Genomic DNA, 18,687 nt, shown 5'->3' with positions numbered 1-18,687 from the left:
TGCACACTGTTGAAATACTCAACTGGCGCACTGAATTATAAATAAGTTATTAATCTTGCAATTAGATGTGAAATAATATTGTAAATAAATTATAAAATTATCACTGTGTACAGCAGCTGTTGGTGCATTTTCCTGGCAGCTACTTTAAGCTTATGATTTTTTGTCAGTAAATCTTCCAAAAATGAAATTTAAATTCTCCCTGGAATGGATGTTGTGTATTTTGTTGCTAATTCTTTCACTTTGTGACCTAGATAGAGAAAGAAAACATAACTGAAGGAATATTTATGTAATTCCAAGCATCAATCAACAATTAACTCTTAGTTTGAAGATTTGTTTGGGCAAATTTGAGTGGGTATATACATTTTCTGTCACCGAGTTTGTCTAGAGTCAAATGTCAAATGAAAAAAGAAATAAATTAAATGAGCATGTTTTGCAGAATCACTTGCTTGTACTGGACTCAAGCCGATTATCCCTGCTTGCTTTGTATGTCATTTCAGTTCCTTCCGTTATTGTTCATGTTATCCAAACCCTCTTTAAAAAAGAGTTCTTGCAAAAACGCTTGCAGTAAATTTTATGGAAGGTGCAGAATATATATCCTACTTTGCACATCATGCACAAAGTTTTTTGAGAAATCACAAAAGATTTTGAGCCTTTCCAAACAAAATTTCAAATTTTTCTCAGTCCCAGAATGCTTTTCTCCAATATTTTTGGAATCACCTACCAAGCACAGCTGAAGTTACGCACATGCATGTATAGCAAGAAAAATGTTCCCAATGGACAGCTATTCTTTCAAAATTTCCCGGTATTTATTGCAGTCTGTTTTCATTTCTCACAGTCAGTGTAAAATGAAACTGTGGGACAGTCACAGTCAAGCACGCTTTGGAAGTATAATTCACCAAGACAAAATTTTCAATTAGTAAATTTTTTTTCTACTGTTACATAATACAATTTTCCAGTATTTTTATGTTTTTTGGTAGGAGAATTTTTAAGAAAACATTTATCAGAAAAGATTCCCATAAATGAATTATTGAAGTAAAAACAAATGAAGCAAAAACAGAGATAACTCTTATGTCCTCCACCACATAAAACATATTACTTCTTTTATAAAATTACTCTTTTTTACATTGGAACAGTTTGGAAAAAGTTTTTGACAACGAATTTTCCATGTTTCCAAAAGCCTCTTTATTAACCAACAGAGACATCTTCCACCAAATTAGTGATGTTAACCACTTCCTGCTGGGCACTTTTTGATGTTGAGGCTACTCGACCAGGCACTTTTCGATTTTTTTTCTGTTTTCAAAATTCTTCAAACATTTATATCTTCATTTACTTCACATGTTCACCCAAAAGAATGACTGTCCTGTGGCCACTCTAATCTGACAGGTAACCTCCACTGATGCGTGAGTATTGCAGCCACGCGTGCGGCCCGTAAGGAGCCCCCATTATGCGGTGTTGCATAATTTCCTCTTTATTCCAGGAATTAGCCCAGTGGGTTGATACGCTGGGCGGCCAGGGTTGCTATGCAGAGCACATGGGCCATGAGGCTGAATCGGGCCATTTAACAAGCACATGGGCACAATGAACACTGTACAATGTGGCCAGATTCCACAAGCACTCAGTGGTATTGTATCGCTAATGGCCGGAGTGAGTGCTTTTGTCCACACTTATAATCCGCTAGCACTGGCAACACACAATGATACTGTTTCAAAACAATGACGGATTATTCAAATATGAATATATATTGGATAAGGGCAACAGCCGGATTTCAATGACAGGTTACCTCTGCTAATGGCCAGCACTGACAGCTACTGTACGAACCTTCAATGGCAAGTCCCAGCAGCTCGGTCTTTTGTTTCCAAGTGAGTAAAGGCCCAGTTTTGCAGTCCAGTGAACCCATTGTTGCAAGGCAATGATGGAATTACCTTTGCTGATGGCCCAATCTTATAACTGACAGCAAGTGAACTTTTCTACAAACGCCCAGAAACTTTATTTTTTGTTTAAAAGCGAGCTCCGATTTCGGGCACCCTGGCCTTGTGGGCTGTGCAATGTGTCTCCAGTACTGGACTCCCCCGTACGAAGTGGTTAATATAACTATGACAGGTCAAAATTTTGTTCTAGTACTACAGTTCATTTGTTTGGCCTGAGTTTAGGGGACTTAATGGTTGCCCCAGTTTGATTGGTTATCTGGGATTTTGTTGCTAAGGTAACTAAATATCTTACTGATCACCAAACATCATGTCCATATGGAGATTGTTCTGTGACAAAGCACCTTCAATAGCTGTTTAGTATTTTGATTGGTTACTCTGCATACTGTTGGCGTGGTGATTCCCTGTCTCTCTACTGGTCACAGTGTATCATGACCTTGATGGCTCCACCTGCTCCCGTCCGCGACGTCTCAAATGCCTCCAGTGTCTTCTCCAGGGGGAAGTGATGGGTTATCAGTGGCTTGGCATCCACCTTGCCTGAGGCGATCATCTCCAGGGCGAGAGGGTAGCTGAGATGTAAGCAGACCGAAAAGAGGTACTAGATCTTCGATTCCATGAAAAAATTGGAAGAGACTGCTCATCTGCACTAAAACTTTAAAGGACAATTCCAAAGGTGGAATAAGCTTCCATCTTGAAAAATGGGAAAGGGAAAAGTGAGGTTCAACATCATTGGACATTGGAAGATTTTGACGGGGCAAAAAATGTAAACCTTTCTACTGTTTTTAAAATTTGTAGGCATTGGACGCAAACCTCTTCCTGTATCCCTTCTGCTTTTCTTTTTTGCTCCATGTGGGTTGAATTCCCAAAGCCAACACTGCTAAATCACTCTGTCTATCAGCTATCACTTACCAGTTGGCATATCGGAAGATGCCGCGGATGTCCACTTCCCTCACAGCGGCACTGACCATCGGCACGTTGACAGATGGTGGGCCCAAACCGACTAGGACAAGCACACCGCCTGATTTAGTTGCCTACAAAGAAGAAACACCGATGAAATTTTTGTTTGGGTAGGCTTTTTACTAATTCTCTCGGACCTTTGTCCACTTAGCTGGTTTGTAAAAAGGAACTCCTACATAACAGGCAATGAATGATGAAATTCGAGAGTGTAAACAGATTTGTTGCATGGGGCTACAATATTAGATGTAATCCTCTGTGTTCCTGAGCTGGACACTTTACAGCAACATCTTCATACCTAGGCGTGAAACCATACAAGTAACACAAAGCAGATGAATACGAGCAAGAGGACTTACATAGATACCCGTCTGTATACTGGGCTCGGCTCCGCTGCACTCAATGCTGATATCTGGCTTACATCCCAAAGCTTCCTCCACTCTGCGTGCCATCTCCTCACCGTCCCGAGTGTCCACCTTCAGTGCGTGATTGGCTCCCAGCTTCACAGCCAGGTCCAGACGACCCCGGTCAAGATCTCAAATAGATAAAACAAAGGGCCAGTGGATAATTATTTCCAAGTTTATCAATTGTGGAAGCCAACACCGGAAATGGGGTGCGTTTCTTACGTGAGTAGCTAGATCAATTGTTGTGACCAGGTCCCAATTCACTTTCCCCAAAAAACTCTTTGAAAACGCAGAATTCCACCTGATTAAAGTAAGAAGTATGTATAATTCATGAAAGATAAAGCGACTCTTAGGGATTTTAATTTGAATTTCTCTATACACCAATGTGAAAATGCCGAGAAATTTAGGGTAACCCGCATAGAACACATGGAGAAAACGGCAATTTCAAACAGTGAGGTAGTGGTGTTTTTATCAACAGTTCTTTCCTTCCAACTTTGAACATCAAGTTCCATTTCATCTTTTGATTTTTGTGGTTGAAAAGAATAACATTGTTTCTACACACCAGAATAAAAGCATACATAGCTGAATAAGCAACAACTCCCATCTCCACCCAAAACATGATCACATAAAATTTATGTACGGGGCAATAAAGAGTGTTTCGGCAAAATGGAACATGAATAATTTATTTCTTATTACCGGTGATTGCAATGTGAGTTGCTCCCATGGCCTTGGCAGTCAGAAGGGAGAGCAGTCCGATGGGACCTACACAGGTGAGTCATGGAGGAAAAACAAAGCAGCGAGCGGTCCAGTCAAATTCAGTTCGAGGATTCTGGAGTTAGTCTTTCACTTTGAGAGTGAAAGAAGTCACACTGAATTTTCAGATGACGAAATGTTTCAACAGATCGCCACAAGGCAGATTATCTCCTTTTGTTCCTTGCTTCAGTTTCTAGGGGAGACTTCCTTCACACTGAACTGGTTCTTCATGCCCCAAGAATCATTCAGGTACCATGTCTACTGACAAGAAATTCTTCTTGAATATGCTCCTTACTTGCCACTGCTGGACTTAAGTTATTGTAAGCACACCTGAACTTTCACTGTTGTGATTTTGCCTGGAGAAGATAAGTACTTGGAGAGAGTACCATGGCTGATGGTTAAATGCACTCAGACAGTAAAATTCAGTTGGAGGTATTTACTGAAGGACCAACTACACTGCAAGGAATGCTCACCTGCTCCCAGAACAAGAACGCTGCTCCCCAGCTGGACACCAGCCCTGTGGCAGGCGTGGACTCCGACAGACAGTGGTTCCAAGAGGGCGCCTTCCTCCAGAGAAACGTGGTCAGGGAGCCTGCGAGAAACATTCGACCATCTCTAGAATCGAAAAACAGCTCAAGCAATCTTTCTAGCTGAACAACTAAAGCATGCAAGATGGTGAAGATGACACCCCAACATTTTCAGCTTTTTAGAGAGGGGGGGAGGTGATGGGTGCAGCGCCCTTCACAGCTGTGACAGTCCCAGTTTCAGTCAGGGGAGTCAGGTTGGCAAGGTAGTTCTTTCCTCGCCTTCCACCTCTGCGGGCCCGGGTTCCATTCCCGGCCCCGGTCCACATGTGGATGGGGTTTTCAGTCCCTACCTGTCTCCGTGGGTTTTACCCAGACTATTCCTCTGGGGTTTTCCTCCCACCTCTTTAACTGTAAAACTGTAACTGCTTCTTACTGTCTCCCCTTTGCTGTTGGGTCGTTTGGCCGCTGCCCGAAGTGCCCTTGTATGCCATCAGCTCAACCACGTTTAAATGTATTCATTGTTCCACACTTAATGGCTTCATTGTACAGTGCATTTGAACATATCTATATGAAATTTACGCTTTATAAATGAATAAATTATTATTATTATTTCTGGAAAAAATATGGAAGCTACGAGCAGTAACGCAAACAGCCTTTATCTTATATTTAAAGCCATTCTTTCCCAACAGAAGGTTACTTGTCAGAGCTCGATGCACAACTTGCAAACGTACATTTGTTATTCAACACATCAGCATCAAAATTGGAGGCACGACCTAGGTCGACCCAGTGATTACTTTTTGAACATTCCACTCACTTGTGAGCTTCTTACAACGATGTGATCAGAGATGATGAAAGCTTACTTATAGCAGAAATCAGCAGCATGGCAGTAGTAGCGACGTAGAGAGCCATCAACCGGGGGAGTGGCACAGAAGATCACATCAGGGCAAAGATTGTAGCGACCTCCCTTACAGAAAGAGCACATCCTACAAGGCACTCCAGGCTCAATGGCTACGCGGTCACCTACAAGAACAGAAAATACCTTCACATCAGCCTCAATTCCCTGGACATGATTTACCAGGATTATTCCTGGATCCTCTAAAATCCTCCACCCCATTGCCTATTCTCTGTGTACTCTGAAATCAAATCAAACTGCATGAACAGTAAGAGTGGTTAGTTTCTCAAGTCCTGAAACCCTAAAGGTACTGTAAAACCAGGCTTGAGTTTCATAAGGCCACTGAACACAGCAACTTTCTGAGCCCCTCCAATAATTGCTAAGCAAAGATGGGTTACCAGCCAAGATATTCTGCAATGAACCCAGCGTGTGACTGGTTTTCATCTGATTTTCGTTTCGTGGATAAAATTGCTTAGCAATCTTTCCTGCTTAGCTGCTCCATGTCATTTGCACCACAGCATGGGTGTCGTCAAGATTTTTTCAGGGGTGGGCAAAGCACTCATTAGCAACAAACTGATAAACCATTAACAGTGGAAGGGGGTCTTGAATTTCTAGGTTTTATCAAGCAAATTGGTGATTTTCCATCCAGATTAATCTCTTTCTTTTTTCATTCTTTTTGATTTTTTCCCCTTTTTACATTTTAATTTTTTGCCAGGGGTTGGTTGGGAGGGTCCATAGCTGTCAAGATAGGGGGGCACCGGGGATGCTTTCCCATGACGCCCGTGCACCCAAGTGCAATTAGGAACTCAAGGTTGAAAATTTCAGAAGCAATAGTAACTGCTGCTTGTTTTCATTTCATTTCTAACAATATTGGAGAGCTGTTGAGTTTCTTCAGGATGGCTTCCTTACCAACTTTCAGGTCGGTGACACCTTCGCCCACAGCGGAAACAATCCCTGAGGACTCGTGACCGAGTATCATAGGAGCCTTGACGATGAAATCACCGATGCGGCCATTGACAAGGTAGTGAACATCTGAGCCACAGATGCCCACGGCAGCCATTTTCAACTGAACCTCTGCAGTTGCCATGGAAAAAAAGGCCAGTGTAAGAAATAATAATCAATACAATGGAGCTTCGATCCAATAAAAGTGTTCTGACAAAATGTGATCTCATGCTTGTGACTCTCATACTGATTCTAGTCATGTGTCGACCTCTTCGATGCATTTGTAATTTACTTATGACAACCAATATTTTGAGACCCTTTGGTTATTTGCGGAACGTTGCTATGTGCATTGAAACTGCAAGGGCACAGTTGGAGAAACAGGATTTGGGCTATATTCAGGTTTTCCATGCTTTTCTGGCAGATTTGGGGTTGTAAACATTCACCCTACTCTGACCTGCAGCTGTTAGGGAAAGGATTTTTGGAAAAGAGATGAACAGATCTTGAAGGTTTCGTGAATTGGGAAGGTACTAACCATTTTTGCCTGGTGAAGGAATAGGCGTGTTTTCCTATTGAGAGAGAAAAAAAGATGAAAATGATTCTTGCAATTTAATAAGATTCTATTAATAGCACGCACCAGTAAATGCTCACACTATTGAAATGCATGGCCATGCATGAGAAATAAAGTCCACATCAAGAAAACTGTTTAGGAATTCAACATGTGCAGTAATTTGTATCTGAATCAATTCTTTCTTTGACTGCAAAGGACACACGTCCAAGACACTGGTCTCTGAACCCCTTCCCTGTTTGAAATCTTGAATATTTTGGAATCAAGTCAGGACAGTAATCCTCGAGTAAAAAATCAACTAGGCCTTGTGCATTCTTAACTGCTTTCGAAATTGGGTGTTGCAAACAAACGGTACGGGTTTTGTGTGTGCTGTGTACTGACTGGTTCAGCATTACACAACTTGGAAAGTCTCTGTGAACTGATAACAGTGAAGCTTCAATGCAAGTATGCAGGGGTGAAGACGGGATGCCAGATTGAACCATCACAATTTTTGTGTATCATACACAAAACATTTACAGTACGCTACTTACATGTACTTTTCTTTGTAAAAGTGATCCTACTAAACTGTCATCCTGTTCAAAATTGTTGGTGTAAGTGATTTACCCCTTCTCACCGGGAGGTGATAGGAGCCACCGTAAAAATTGAGATCCCTCAGCCTGCTTTTCAGCTATTATTCTTGGCCCACGCTCGAGCAAACACGGTGAAAGAAGGCAGACCCTGGCTCTTGTATATATGGTGATTGGCCTTTGTGTGTTGCCAAGAAATGAAAAGGCCAAATTTGCATCATAATTACCAGCTTCACAATAGTCCTCACTTTGAAAAGAGGCAACGGGAATGTGGAAACGTGAGTAGAGCCGCATGCCACCAAAGAACGAGCCTTTTCACAGTGTAAATCAAAGCATGCAGAGCACGCAGGGCCACAAACCGAGACTTTTGGGGTTTGGCAGGTGGCCTTTGTGGTCAAGCGAGGCTGGAATTCTCGGAGTCGGCTTTCAGAAAAAAGTCCCGACGGCAAGGCGTTAAGTTTATGACCCTGAAAACTTACGCTGGTCTGATATGGTATTCTTTCCCGATGGTACATATTGACTAAGTGCAGCCACCACTGCAACATGCTCATGGACAGTCCTGCATGATGCCTGTTACATGTACATGTAAGTTCTAACCATGTCACTGCCACAACTGTGCCCATCATACGCATCATTTTGATAGCTCCAGGGTCCATTACACAGTTGGGACATATCCAAATTGGTTGAAACAGTTGAAAAAATTCCACACATGGACAAATTTTCCCTACTGTAGTGACCTACAGTGTTAGCCATTTGAATACATGAAAATTTCCTAAAAAGTCAACTTTAGCAGTACAAATATGATTTAGGTAGGCCTATTCACTTTAGTTTTGAGACATGTTATATAACAGCCGTTATATAACATTTTAAGGGAAAATTAGTGTTGTCCGTAGGAGATGGAACTCTTCTGTTCAGCTGTCAACAAAATTGGGCATGCCTCAACTTCATATCCTACACAGTCATGACAGCTGGGGAAGTCGACAAGTCCGTTTAGGTGAAACACCCCCACCAAGAGCGTAACCCTGCCTGTTACCATGCATTATGATATGAATATCTTTGTGTCCTCAGCTTGGCTTCACATTACGTACATAAGTTATGGTTATGGGGGGGGGGAACCCCCACTGCAGCTGCACTGACAAAAAGGTGGCAGCAAGAACCTTGAAAGACGTGCTCACTCAGTTCTGCCATGACTGCACAAATCAGCACAAGCATGAAAAAACCACAATGGGGGGGGGGAGATTTCGTCGTCCGTCGTGTCCGTGGGAGCGGGAGCGCGGCGGACGACGAACCCCAACTTCCCAAGCCTAAGCTAAAGTTAAGCTTTGTTCCGTCTTACCAACACCAGTTCACCCTTCTTTTTCAGTACAGCAGAAAGATTTTCCACGTCAGCCATTCTGACGATGAGAACCCTGTGCAGAAAATTTCACTTCCAAGTTGCCGATCCCGCGGCTCTAATCGTGAGAGGTGTGTATGTATGGGTAGGCCTACAGGCGCTTAGAATAGACGCTGTGAAACTTAATATTTCAAGCATAATAACTGATATCTTATTACACATATCACATTTCAATTTAACAGCGTGAAGTTATTGGTTTCACTGCTTATTAAGCAATTTAATCAATAAAAAAGATGCATGAAATTTTTAATTTACCTTAGAGTAATTATTTTTTTACAGAAACTTCTTTCTTTAGTCCCAGGGTATACGCCATGTTATAACCTCCGTACAGTATGGTGCAATCTCATGGTGTAATCCTCGACAGGTAGGTGAAGCCAGGAACCAAACCAACACCTGTTGGTCGGTTTGCAGGCGCCAAGACCGGCCGCAGGCTCTCAGGTTGTTACTGTGTTATGTCATCGACAAAAAAAATGTCCTTCAAACCAAAGAGAAAGATGGGAACAGATAATGGACACGGAAAATCTTACTGCTGTGAATGTGATGAACAAGAGAAGAGAGCTTCTGTTGTTTAATATTGCTTGAGTAAGTAACATGAGTACAAGTACATGTAACTCCAGCAGTCGTAGAGAAAAGTCAGGATTGACACGACTTAGCCCGTCTCGCGTTCCGGAAGTACGAGACTGAGCTAGGAGGATACAAGTGCATTAATCGCATTAATCATATACACCGGTGAGAAGTCCCCGGCCCCCCTTGCTTCGCATGCACCTCGCTTCACCTTGGCATTTATATCCAGAAGTGGACGTTGCTGAGTATCAGCATCGATGTTACGGTGGCTGATCTCCTCCAGGAATACATTTTTTTATTTTACAGCGTTTTAATGCCCTAATGCAGCATTATAAAGCCCTAATTTATCGCGTAATAACGCCCTATTGTAAGGCATAATAACGCAGTATTACTATTAGGGCATTAAAACGCCCTTTACGGCGTAATAGCGCCCAAATTTCTGGTGTAATAAATGCCCGTTTAGGGCATAATAACACCTTATTAAGGCGTTATAATGCCCTATTTTAAGGCGTAATAACTCCCTATTCCCTGCAGACAAAGGGGCTTTTATCATATACCTTGCAAGATTCGAACCGTACAAGGATGGCCAGAGTAACTGCAAATACTATGCACATAAGTAGAGCCACGTGTGTTATTACATGGATGCCGTAGAGTGTTATTACGCCATAAAAGGGCATTTATTACGCCTGAAATTAGGGTGTTATTACACCCTATATAGGGCGTTATAGTGCCCTAATAGGGCGTTATTACGTCTTAAAATAGGGCGTTATTATGCCATAAATTAAGGCGTTATAACGCCGAAAAAATAAAAAAGGGTATTCCTGGCGGAGATCAGCCACCGTAAGATGTAGATGTACATGTAATTACTTATTCCTCGTTTGACGGTCAACAACAATTAACTGGTATAACCCTTTGAGGCTTTACACCCTGTGCACATTATAAGATTTGTCCGAAAAATTCTAAGTCAGTAAGCCTAGCATACCCAAGTGTTATCTAAGTAAACGATGTCGTATTTTCCCTCCTACGTTGTAAATTGAACTTTTCTGGACATGTTTTTGCTTTCTGATGGCTCTTTCCCTGTTTTGGTTCTGGTGACTGCTCGGCATGCACATCCCTGGAAAAATGGAGTGCAAAAGGGACAAAAAAACAAACAAAAACAAAACTGCTCCACCTACATTTGTGGACATGTTTGACCCCAATAAACCTCATGCCCAGGGTTGCACCTGTGGGAAAGAGTCGTGTGTAGGCCAATATACATCATTGTGAAATGGCATAGGCCTAGATGTACAATGTAAATAAGCTACATGTGAATAAATGTGCGCGGTGTTGTTTTTTGGTCCCTTCTGAGCTCCATCACTTCTAAGGGTGTGCATCCTGAAAGTCAAACGGTTAATTGTTCAACACTGAGTGTCGAACAAGAACTTCACATCGGTTTCAAACACGTGTATCTCACTAGTTGTTCCGTACATGTACTTGTGGGGACAACCGTGGAGACAACACGCAGAAGTTGAAACTAATACGTCGTGGGGACCACATTATGGCAATAAATTGTGTCCCCACAACTCAGTCTCAACTGAAAATGACACGGTCCCATGTTGAGGTAATGGCTTGGACACTGAGAGCCATGCACATATAAACAGGCAAAGTCATGTAGGCCTATCTGATGTCATGTCACTGCAATGACTGCTGATGAGGGGGATCGCTGGGCGGCGCTGCATGTACATGTGTATGTACCATGGCAGAAACGTGATATTGATCTCTGGAGATCAGTGGAATGTGACCAAATGTCAAGCCTGACTTTCTGGAGCTGATTATTCTTGGGGTTTTTATAGACATACAGATAGCAGTTAAACTGCTCGTAGGATTTAGATTCTTATGTAAACTTGCATAACACCCCTGCAGCGCTATGCATGGCACAGTTACCTCAGTACCTCCATTACACTATGGGCACGCACTGTGAACTTGTGAAGCCTGCTTAACTTAATGGGAGTCCAGCAGATGAGGAATCAAGCCCCTGAGTTGTACATGTAGGGGTAGGCCCTACTACTTATTGATTTTGTTGGATATGTTTTTGGTCGTCTAGTTCGTGCATTAAACTACATGTTCTCCGCTCATATCTGTCGTAATGTCTGTGACGGAAAGAAATTTAACTGCTGTGCTGAAGAAAAAAGGAAAACTTGTGCTGGTAAGAACATGCATTTTCAAACTGATCCAGAGTTATTACTTTTGTGAATATATGTCAAAATGCAGACGCGAGAGATGTTATGAATTTTAAAACTAGCCTTTTATCCTCATTTTTCTGTGTGTTTCTTGTGAAATTAATATCGAAAGCATTTTGTTAGCATTGCAGTCGTAGACAGTTAGTTAGTAAGTTAGACCCTTTGTTATAACATTTTGCCATAAAAAATAGTGAAAAATATTGACATAAGGATGAGTGTTACTGTTACTGTTAGGCTTCAAATCCAAATTCACTCAATGTAGTAATACATATCACCTACTATTGCAAGGAAATGTGCCTTCCTTATCCAGAATTTAGTGATGGTTTTCTGAGGGAGAAAAAAATTGAAGGCAATGTATTTTCCTCCATTTATTTCAGGAAGATACACCTGTTCCACAGCCAGGACCAGATGGTGAGTTTTACTACCAAGTGACACACAACACAAGTAAATTGAAGAATTTTATCGTAAACTGTTTACTTTGGAGCCTCAGTCAGTGCTGAAAAATGCTTGTCAAATTTGGTGTCAATATTTTTCTGTCAATTTTGCTGCCAATAACTGATCCCATTTTCTCCAACAGAGGTTCAGATACGAGTACATTCGGTGGGCATATGCGGTTCTGACGTCCACTATTTAGTAGATGGAAAGATTGGACGCTTTGTGGTGAATTCTCCCATGATCCTTGGCCATGAGTCTTCCGGGATTGTGTCTGCACTTGGTGAGGGCGTCACCAACCTCAAAGTTGGTTAGTGTACATGTACGTCCGTAGTTTGGTTTTTATACTGAAAAGTTTTTGGTTGGTAGCTTGGCTACCAGGTACCTGGCAGATTTTGTCACTGTTTTCATTAAAGACAATGTGACCAGGCCCAAAACTATGATTTTTTTTTCAAATTTCCCCTTTCTTTTTTTGCAAAATCAGCTAGGTTATCCGATGCCTACAATGTGTGCTGTTTTCATGAAGAGATAAAAAGTCACAAAAAGAATGGACAAACGTGTTTGTTTGCGAAATCAGCAATTTTAATTGACTTTTGTAAATAATATTTTGTAGTTTTGTATCATTTAAGATCCCCTCTTTCTTGCAGCAGCATTGGTTAAGTCAAAGGAATGCTAAATACTGGGTAAAGAAACGTTTGAAAAAGAGACCAACTTCAAATGTGATTTTCTCAGAACCTAGGTTTACTGTCTGGTGAGACTTACGTCTCTTTATGAAAACTGTGACAATTTGGATCACTGGCCAGTGGCCATGATGCATCTGTGACTTGCTGCAAAGTGTACATGTATGTCTCTTGGAGATGGTGTAATGTATGTCCATAGGCAATACCATTTCAAGTAATTTGTCATTCCGCAAACATTCACAAGTATTAGTGTTTTGGTTTTTTTTTAGACCTCAGAATGGGATGTCTGGGTTTCATGTTCTTTTTGGCATGTACAGAAAAGCTCCTGTACATTTTTAAGACCTAGACATTCCAACAAGGTGAATCATTTTGCAAAAGTTTCTGTGATAAATTTTTACTGCTTAACCTCGGTGGTTGGAATAGCTTTTTTTAATGAGCTAAAAGAGGTCAAATTCAGTGATACAATCTGTTGTTGCACTGATGGTGGTGGTATGAGTTTCAAAGGTGTTGGGCAGTTGTGAGACCATCAGGTATCCATAAAGTCCTGCTCCATTATAGGACCTAGGGGGGTGGGCATGGCCCTCATTCAAAAAAATAGGGGATCCACTACCCCTCCCACTTCTATTCCCAGTGTGCTGCACTTTTTAGCTTTTTTCAATAATAATCTTTTCCATCAGAAGGGATTATTTTGTGCATTCATACCTGTAACAACTTTGTGTGACAACAAAATTGAATTCTGTAAAAAAAGTATTGTTTTCTTGCCATATTAATTGCATTTCTCATGGTTGAAATTATGAGAAAAAATTTATATCATTAGAAACTGCACTGGAGAAACTACTTTCTGAAGTAACAAAACTGTTTCCCTAATTTGTAGGTGACCGCGTAGCCATTGAACCTGGAGTGCCATGCAGGATGTGCTCTTACTGCAAGGAAGGTCGCTACAATCTTTGCCCCGATATCGTCTTCTGTGCTACCCCTCCAGTGGATGGTTCCTTGCGTCGCTTCTACTGTCATGCTGCCGACTTCTGCTACAGGTTGGCAATGTCAATTTTTCGTCAGAGGAAAAGAAATAAGATGAAACAAAGAAACTTCCTTTTCTGGGGGCAGGGCCATGGGGGTCGTTGATCCTCTGAAACCTAGGTTAGCCTGCCACTTCATCGTTCACTGAATTGTTAATGCAAATATATCGTGACATTTCAGTGGATTTATTTTCAGTCTAATCTTGTATTTTTTCCCTCCTCAGGCTTCCAGATCATGTGACCTTGGATGAGGGAGCCCTCTTGGAACCCCTAGCCGTGGGTGTGTACTCCTGCCAGCGGGGAGGTGTGAAGTTAGGCAGCAACGTCCTGGTTCTTGGCTCAGGTCAGTACAGGATTGATACTTGGCTTATCCCTAATTTTCAGGGTATTCAGTTTTTCCGGGAACCTTCCTGAATCCTCCCAAATCCATTGCTCTGCAGGAACCCAATGTCATTTATCTGTGGGCATCACCAGAATTTTTTATGGGGGGGATGGAGCAAACCACCTTTTTCCCAGAAGGAAAACTTCCAGGGTGGGGCAAAGTACACAGAGAGGAGCAAAATCCATACGCACTGAAAATAGCACACCTAACCACAATGACTAAATGGAATCAGCGAAGTACAAAGACTTCATTTTCAGAGGTAAAACAGTCTCACTAGTGGTGGTAAATTTCTGTAAATTTCAATTTTTATTCTAGGACCCATTGGTCTGATGTGTCTGCTTAGTGCCAAAGCAATGGGAGCAGCCCAAATTATTGTCACAGGTAAGAAAATCTTTTATACTGGAATCTGACCAACTTTCACAGTTCAGTTTGGATTAGCTTAACCCTCCTTTGGTTTTACAGCACAACTGTGCACCAATGCCCACAGTCACGGGTGAGCATGTAGTTTCTATATGGAACTCAAACATGCACAGGTTCAGTGTGTACACAGTAGGTTGTCAGCACAAAATGACCCAGGTCTTTTGTGCAGTCCTCTTCACTGCATTTGGTTTACTGCACAATGATGCACATGAAACAGTGAAGCACAGTTGTTGGGCAGCACAAAAGTGCAACCTGATATTACTGTGAGGGACTGTTGGTGCAGTGCACTACACAACACAGCTGTGCTTCTTTGAGGTGTTTACCAAATGACCCAAAGAGTGACTTCAGCATAGGAGGGTTAATAAAAACAATGTAGTCCCCTTTTCAGTTGGAAATGTCACTTCCTTAATGGAATAGAATTCAGGAGGAGGTTGTGAACTAGAAAAATATCTCCTGTTTACTGCTTGTTAAATTGTGTAATTTGTTGTCAGATCTTGACCAGGGTCGTCTGGACATGGCTGTGATGTTGGGAGCCCATCATGCCTTGCGGGTGGACACTCGGGACGGTGAGAAAATGGCACACAGAGTGGAGGAAGCATTGGGACGTAAGCCGGACATCTCCATTGAGTGTAGTGGAGCCGAACCCAGTGTACAGACGGGCATCTATGTAAGTCATCCTCTGGTTTTTCTCATAACAGATGACACTCGGAAAGCTCACAAAAGTCTGATCCGACCAGCCTGCACACTTGGGCAGTTACTGCCTATTCCTCACTCCGAGTTCTCTTGCCCCATATGTCATGCATGCCTGCCATTAAACAGAATTCATAGCCTTGATTGATCAGAACTCTCTGGGCAGGGCTTGATGGGTTGGCCCATGGAGTATTACACGGAAATTGTCTATAGCAGCACAAGACCTTGCTTGTGGGCGTTGGTGCCCCTCCCAGTAATATTTTAGTAGAGGTTCTTGTTATTCAACAAGTGTAGCAATATGTGAGCTGACAGAGAAAAAAGCGAGCTCGTAAAACTAGACTGTATGCTCAGAGTACTATAGTGATTGTAATCAGTGGATTGAATCTTATGTGTTAGTTAATGCAAAAAGGTATGCTGGAAATGGTGGTAATAATGTTCGGTTGTCACCAGCCTCTACAACTCTCAGTTTTTTTCACCTACGAGGGAGTAGTTCCGTGCGGAATGGACAACCCAAACAAGTTCTCCCTACCCCTCAAGTTCTCCACACACTGGCAAACTGCATGCTCTGCTCAGTACAATCATTTCTCTTAGTGTTGCCTCTTGAAACTTAATCTGTTCTTTGTTTTGCAGGCCACCAAGTCTGGTGGCGTGGTGGTCCTCGTTGGTAGGGGGCGCTATTCATTGGACCTGCCGCTAGTCAACGCAGCCGTACGAGAGGTGGATATTAAAGGAGTTTTCCGATACGTAAACTGGTGAGCACTTGTTCAAAGTGAAATCGATCATTAGGAATAGGTTTGATTTACTACACCACTAAACCATTGTAAGAAGGTGCAGGTCAATGCAATTGTGCACTGCACTGTAGGAATGAAGCCAACATCACATGACTCTGTATAGAGATAATGCACTACTCCAAATCATCGTACCCTGTCCCTGCATTCACAGCCACATCCTGCAACTCTCCCCTCTTGTCAAACAAGGGTTGCATTTACACCCCAAGGAAACCATTTCTAGAGCAAGGGGTAGATTGTATCAACGGTCTACATCTTCCAATTTATCAAGCCCATTTCTTTTTATACTGTCACATCAGCTACCCTCTCGCCCTGGAAATGATCGCCTCAGGCAAGGTGGATGCCAAGCCACTGATAACCCATCACTTCCCCCTGGAGAAGACACTGGAGGCATTTGAGACGTCGCGGACGGGAGCAGGTGGAGCCATCAAGGTCATGATACACTGCGACCAGTAGAGAGACAAGGAATCACCATGGCAACAGAGTCCATCATCTCCAATTCAAATACAGACTAACTGAAGACTTCGAGAGATCATGATCTTTAATCGTGTAGACAGGAGATTGCCATGATTCTGTAGCCTATGGATACTCATTGAAAGTGACAAGATGTAACAAGGTTATTCTGGCGCAGTTGATCAGATGTGTGCGGTCACCAGGGCAACTGAATCCGTAGTGGCCAATTAAAGTGATAACGATCTGTTATGGTCTGGATGCACACTCACCATGGCAACTGAATGATGCTGGTCAGTTAACAGTGATACTGATCTGGTGAAGAACACTGCATTTGGTTTAGAGCACAGAAATACGATTTATTTGTGCGAGTACAGTACCCATGGGTGACATCCAGTTATGTAACGTTGCCTTGATTGTGGATACAAATGTCATGTGGTCTAGGAAGACCCTTCACATGGTGCAATTTGTCATTTTTGTGTTATACATACCCCTTCTGTTGTCAGGACTGCTTTACTTCCAACTCTAGTTGTATCATCAATCTTTAAAGTTCCAATGTTTGATTGAGTTTGCACAAAAAATAAATGGAAGATTGCAGATGTTTACGTATAAAAGAATAGAACTGGTATAAATTGTCAATAATGACAATTGAAATATTAATGAAAAAATTGCAATAAAACGTCAAATTATCCCAAAAAATCTCACAGACTATTTTTCTGTTATCTTCCAATGTTGGCGAGGCAACATGCAGGGTTTTCCCAGATCATATCATAGATAGTGAGACGTGACTGCCGCTGTGGTGTTTAATTCTCTTCAGGAATTAAGTTTGAAGCATACTATGATTATGTCTACCTGTGACAAGTTCACAGTACAAGGCAAGTGTTGTATTGGTTAAAAATGAGTGCTAACTTCCATGGTCCTGTAACTGTGTGATGTCCAAATTAAAATGTTGGACGGTGTTTTCACGAAGATAATTTTTCTATCCATAGTTTTGTTCCTACCATTTAAGTACACTTCATTCAAGCTTGGCACAGTGTAGCAAAATGTTATTTACTTTCATATTAATTGTAAACACTTATTTGATAAAACGCTCTCCGTGTTTCTCTGTTTTCACTAAGTGTAAAAGGACACCTTGTTAGCAGGGTAAAATAGGCTATACAAGGTTTTGTACAAATCAGGATGTGAGTATAAGCATACACACGAATGATGTTGAAAATAAACACGTGCACGAGTCTTGATATGTGACAAACTATAACAATTTTTCACATGTGTATTTTTTCACGATAGGGAAAAAAAATGAAGGCCTCCAGGTTTTTTCTGTTTTCATGAAGTGAACAAATTTGTTAATGAGTTAAAGCTGAATTGAAACAATATTTCTGCAACTGAGTGTGGATCAACATTTCAAAACTCTTATATTTCATGACTGTGGACCAGATGAATCCTTGAACATGTTCAAATAAATTCTTAGAAGAGAGGGTAATGTGTCACTGGTGGCTGAAGTTGGGGGGGAGGCACCAGTGCCCCACCCTTTTTTTGGGGGGGGGGGCAGCAGGCAGGTCCTGAGATTGGGCAGGGCTTAATGGTAGGTCTATCAATGGCTGATACTTGATGGTCTCACAACTGGCCCCTGTGCCGTTGGATCAGCGGCATGGCTAAGGGGGAGGGGCACATGCCTCCCTCATGAAAAATTGTCACCCCCAGCCCCCCCCTTGATGTGATCACAATTCTGTACATGTATAGGTCCAACATCCAGTCAGCCCCTACTTTAGCGTGTAACACCCCCCCCGCTCAGAATCCTGGCTACGCCACTGCATTGGATTGTATACAAGGTAAACATTTTCTTTTGCAAAAGGAGATGAAAAATATGGAGGAATTGTGGAAATCAATTCCCTAGGTTTGGGAGCTTTCATCCAAGGGGAGAGTTAATTAAAATTATGGATGGAAAACTGTCCCCAATGCACGAAAATGTAAAGGAAAGCCACTTGGAAAATGGCAGGCTTGGGGACTATCGCTTTTCAGGGCCGAGGAGGGGTTGCAAATTTGTTTCAGTCGAGTCGAAATTCGAGTCCATCACAATTCCCTGCAAGTCCTTGTAATCCATTACAAGTCATATATAACGGTTTTG

The 18,687-nt window shown here is 42.0% G+C and overlaps 2 protein-coding genes across 8 annotated transcripts; one reads left to right on the top strand and one right to left on the bottom strand.

The window, feature by feature from the left end:
- Positions 1–784: 784 nt before the first annotated feature.
- Positions 785–9,001, bottom strand: LOC110986785 (sorbitol dehydrogenase-like). Its single transcript, XM_022248984.2, has 9 exons — positions 8,862–9,001; positions 6,927–6,960; positions 6,362–6,526; positions 5,421–5,580; positions 4,507–4,625; positions 3,977–4,042; positions 3,236–3,411; positions 2,835–2,956; positions 785–2,494 (listed from the first exon to the last, which is right to left on the bottom strand). Exons 1-9 carry the CDS (start codon positions 8,916–8,918, stop codon positions 2,338–2,340), a joined length of 1,056 nt encoding a protein of 351 aa, XP_022104676.1. The 5' UTR covers positions 8,919–9,001; the 3' UTR covers positions 785–2,337.
- Positions 8,865–17,820, top strand: LOC110986784 (sorbitol dehydrogenase-like). Of its 7 annotated transcripts, none has more exons than XM_087137015.1 (10): positions 8,905–8,989; positions 11,566–11,667; positions 12,079–12,145; positions 12,279–12,443; positions 13,688–13,847; positions 14,057–14,175; positions 14,530–14,595; positions 15,126–15,301; positions 15,955–16,076; positions 16,412–17,820. In XM_087137015.1, exons 2-10 carry the CDS (start codon positions 11,608–11,610, stop codon positions 16,566–16,568), a joined length of 1,092 nt encoding a protein of 363 aa, XP_086993141.1. In that variant the 5' UTR covers positions 8,905–8,989; positions 11,566–11,607; the 3' UTR covers positions 16,569–17,820. The 7 variants fall into 7 exon arrangements, with proteins under 7 accessions (XP_022104674.1, XP_086993141.1, XP_086993140.1 ...); XM_087137014.1 differs by lacking the exon at positions 8,905–8,989 and adding an exon at positions 9,220–9,282; XM_022248978.2 differs by lacking the exon at positions 8,905–8,989 and adding an exon at positions 9,299–9,500.
- The last annotated feature ends 867 nt before the right edge of the window (positions 17,821–18,687 follow it).

Source organism: Acanthaster planci, linkage group LG05 (assembly GCF_054643075.1).
Source record: "Acanthaster planci isolate LZ-2023a linkage group LG05, COTS_SCS, whole genome shotgun sequence".
Lineage (NCBI taxonomy): Eukaryota > Metazoa > Echinodermata > Asteroidea > Valvatida > Acanthasteridae > Acanthaster > Acanthaster planci.
This window is presented reverse-complemented; position numbering and strand designations above follow the sequence as displayed.